The following is a 4,000-nucleotide window of genomic DNA, read 5'->3' as shown; positions in this document are numbered from 1 at the left end:
CTCATCTGCTAGGGATAGGTTTCCACACCCTTATAAAGGGTGTTTCGTTCTCCTCCCCAACCGATGTGGGATATCACAATTACCCCCCTTCAGGTCCCAACGTTCCCACTGGCACTCGTTCCTTTCTCCAATCGATGCAGGACCCCTGTCAAATCCACCCCCCTTCGGGGCCAGCGTTCTTACTGGCACACCGCCTTGTGTCTACCCCTCTTCGGGGAACAACCTCCTCGCTGGCACATCGCCCGATGTCTAGCTCTGATACCATTTGTAATGGTCCAAGCCCACCGCTAGTAGATATTGTCCTCTTTGGGCTTTCCCTTTCGAGCTTCCCCTTAAGATTTTTTAAAACGCGCTTGCTAGGGAGAGGTTTCCACACTCTTATAAACGGTGTTTCGTTCTCCTCCCAAACCGACATGGGATATCACACTTCAACTGTTAGTACTTTTAACTGTCCATCTCTTTGTTAATAGTTGCAAAAACCTTTTATAGAGCTTCATTAAGATTATATCCCAAGAACTAGGAGTAACATTAACCATTATGTTTAATCATTCATTTTGTTTATGGTTTGAAATCTTGCAGTATGAGCTGCCAAGCTTTTCAAATGCAGGTATCTTCCAATGATCAACAAGGTTCTTTTCTAAACTAAGTTGAGTATGAATTCCACCTCTTTTTCCATTAGTTTAACCAATGTTGCATCGAAACACTAGTCGATGACAAAGTTGTTAGCACAAGGACCTTTGTGATTGATATCACTTGATCTTAACCCTCTAACTTCCACTGTAAAGGCCCCACCCCGTTGCTTTTTATCTTTTGCTTTCGCTGTTGCTACCTATTTGATCTGTGTTCTAATGCTCTCCCTATGCTATCTATCTGCAAGTGGAAGATTAAATAATGTTATCATGAATTGTGATTTGATCTTTCTTGTTTGGTTTGAACAGATTCAGAATCTTTACCATTTCTAAATTTAGGTGACTTTGTATGATCATCATAAAGAACTCATTAACTTCTAAAATGTTATTATGAATAAGATTTTCATTTTGCTGCTTGATAGTGAATTGTTCATTATTAGCTCTTTGCAAAATGATCTTGACAGATCAGGGCTGGACTACTAGTGTTCGGAACCGACGTTTTCGAGCGAAAATACTGGAAGGTTGTAATATTTGATCCCATCATTCTAATTCAAACAGTATTATTATGAAACTTGTCGTCAATTGTACTCTGTTTTCTCTGTAATTGATATGATTTCTTCCTTCTGAAACATATAGGCATCGCATATCAAAGGAAAATTTCAGGGCAAAGTTCATAGGATGTTGCAGAATACACATGATCAATCACAGACCTTTCTCCAGTACATGGCTTTTAATGGGGATGGGACCCTATGGCCCTTCTTTTGGTTTGGACCTGCATGTGCAGCCATGTTCATTGTGACGATTTCGTATCAATCTTGCTCTTGTTTCGCAAATTTTCTTACGAGGTACAACACGATCCAATCCTCGAGTTTTATATTAGCTCCATCAATTTCTTGATCGGTTGAAATGTTCAATTTCCATCCCGATCAATCATTGTTTCATTGTGCTTCTAATCTAGGTTTCTTATTGTAACGGCTCAAGCTCGCCGTTAGCAGATAGTGTCCTCTTTGGATTTTCTGTTTCGGGCTTCCCCTTAAGGTTTTTAGAACGCGTCTGCTAGGGAGAGGTTTCCACACCCTTATAAAAGGTGTTTCGTGTTTCGGGCTTCCCCTTAAGGTTTTTAGAACGCGTCTGCTAGGGAGAGGTTTCCACACCCTTATAAAAGGTGTTTCGTGTTTCGGGTTTCCCCTTAAGGTTCTTAGAACGCGTCTGCTAAGGAGAGGATTTCACACCTTTATAAAAGGTGTTTTGTTCTCCTCCCAACCAATGTGGGGTCTCACAATCCATCCCTCTTCGGGGTCCAGCGTCCTCGCTGGCACTCGTTCCCTTCTCCAATCGATGTGGAACCCTACAATCCACCTCCCTTGGGGCCCAACGTCCTTGCTGGCACACCGCCTCATATCCACCCCCTTCGGGGCTCAACTTTCTCACTAGCACATCGCCGGATGTTTAGCTCTAATACCATTTGTAACGGCTCAAGCCCACCACTAGCAGATATTGTCCTTTTTGGGTTTTCCCTTTCAAGCTTCCCCTCAAGGTTCTTAAAACATATATGCTAGGAAGAGGTTTCCACACCCTTTATAAGGGTGTTCCGTTCTCCTCCCCAACCAATATGGTATCTCACACTTATACTCTAGACGTCTTTCAACCATATGGAATGTATGCATATTGTGGTTTGAGTTGCTGCAGATTACACCCAAACTCCCAACCAGAAAACTAATGTGGCGGCCTGCTGCAGGCTACATCTTCAGCATGCCTATCAAACCGGTCATCTCGACGACGACATCCCACATTGAGGCTAACCTCTGCTAGCCAGACTGCCAGAATTGAAATGCTTGTTTCTCGGTTCGTGCAGCAGCTGGCGATCGAGATCGTAAGTCGAGGGTAAGGGGAATATGGCTATGGTTATGGTTATAACAAAGTAAAAGTAGCAGTTTTCAAGTAGTTAGGAGTGATCTGCCTTACTATGTTGTCTTCTTCACAAGAAGACTTGGGGACAAGAGTAACATGGCCTTCCATGTGCTAAACACAAGGACTAGTCCCTATCAAACTCTCAAAACAATATCCCTTTTACTGCTTTGACTCAGCGAGTCACCCGCATTCGGATACGAACCATACACCCATCGTCCCGTTATTTCTAGTTTAACATAGTATTAGAACAAAAGCGAATCCTTGTGATATCAATTCTTTTTTCCATTGATATTGTTCGCCCATGTTCGATGTCGTGAATCGATGCCATGGACCGAACTAATATTTGAGTCAGCATGTCAAAAGAAGAGGTTCTTTTTTGGTCGATTTAGGTATTTTTACCAACTGTTTGTCCTAAAACGTACTAGAGATTCTCTTTTCTACCTATGAAACTATGGCCGTCATTCAACACAATCAACTGTCGATATGATGTTTGAAAAAAGGTTCTAAAGTAGCTTCTAAGAACCTTAAAGTAGAAGACTTTGTGTCTTTTCAGCATTGAAGGCTCTGCTCCATGTATTATATACTTACTAGTCTCGTAAAATTATTAAGTTTTCAACTCGAGGGCTTGAACAAGAAACGTCCCAAGTCCTAACAACGAGATTTTCACAATGTGACTGTTTCTTAACAACCGTTGGATGTATATCAGACAATCTGCATGACTTTTTCGTAACCATTGGATACACATTGAAGTACTTTTACGGTTTCTTTCTGTTACATTCCATAGCTTAAAATTATCAAACACGTTGACTGACTTTCTTCCATAAGATTACCATATCTACACATCAAACATACAACCACTCCTTGAACTCAAGCTATACAAATCCAACTCGTAACATCCCCTAGGTTAGAACTATTACCGATATTTATCATGAGATCCCACATCAGTTGGAGAGGGAAACGAAGAACCATCGTTTATAAGGATGTGGAAACCTCTTCCTAGTAAACACGTTTCAAAAACCTTGAGGAAAAACCTGACAAGAGAAGTTCAAAGAGGACAGTATCGTACCTACTTCTTTTATTTAGCACTTGACACGTGATTTAGTGACGTATTACTTTATTTCACGAGCCCAGCAAACAAGTTAACTATTGAGAGAGAGAGAGAGAGTTGGTAATATTGAGAGTGGGGATTTCTGTCTGATTGTAGCCAATTCTGACTTTGTGGCTGTGGAATTATGAGGACCATACCCATAATAATAATAATAATAATAATAATAATAATAATAATAATACACAAATAAATAATATTAATTAATTAATTAATTAATTAATAATTAATAAATAAATAAAGGCATGCTTTTCTGGTACACTTAATTTTATCACCAAACGTTGCTCTTCCCCTGTCATTAATACGTGGGACAACATTCCATCACCATTGTCTTTTTTTTTTTTTTTTTTTTTTT

The 4,000-nt window shown here is 40.2% G+C and overlaps 1 protein-coding gene across 2 annotated transcripts; it reads left to right on the top strand.

Annotated features, from left to right (window-relative positions):
• Positions 1-521: 521 nt before the first annotated feature.
• Positions 522-2,951, top strand: LOC111451392. Of its 2 annotated transcripts, none has more exons than XM_023091799.1 (4): positions 522-607; positions 1,094-1,150; positions 1,266-1,474; positions 2,368-2,951. In XM_023091799.1, exons 1-4 carry the CDS (start codon positions 581-583, stop codon positions 2,423-2,425), a joined length of 351 nt encoding a protein of 116 aa, XP_022947567.1. In that variant the 5' UTR covers positions 522-580; the 3' UTR covers positions 2,426-2,951. The 2 variants fall into 2 exon arrangements, with proteins under 2 accessions (XP_022947567.1, XP_022947568.1); XM_023091800.1 differs by having other exon boundaries at positions 2,319-2,951.
• Positions 2,952-4,000: the final 1,049 nt, after the last annotated feature.

The sequence above is a fragment of the Cucurbita moschata genome, unplaced genomic scaffold, assembly GCF_002738365.1.
Source record: "Cucurbita moschata cultivar Rifu unplaced genomic scaffold, Cmos_1.0 Cmo_Scf00013, whole genome shotgun sequence".
NCBI classification, from domain to species: Eukaryota; Viridiplantae; Streptophyta; class Magnoliopsida; order Cucurbitales; family Cucurbitaceae; genus Cucurbita; species Cucurbita moschata.
The sequence above is the reverse complement of the archived record's forward strand: the minus strand, read 5'-3'. Positions and strand labels throughout refer to the sequence as shown.

What these genes read in the sequence shown, in the direction of transcription:
- LOC111451392 (XM_023091799.1), top strand. Translation starts at nt 581, where the DNA reads ATGAGCTGCCAAGCTTTTCAAATGCAG. An exon ending in TCGAGCGAAAATACTGGAAG is followed by an intron (nt 1,151 to 1,265) that starts GTTGTAATATTT and finishes TGAAACATATAG; the next exon opens with GCATCGCATATCAAAGGAAA. An exon ending in TTCGCAAATTTTCTTACGAG is followed by an intron (nt 1,475 to 2,367) that starts GTACAACACGAT and finishes GGCCTGCTGCAG; the next exon opens with GCTACATCTTCAGCATGCCT.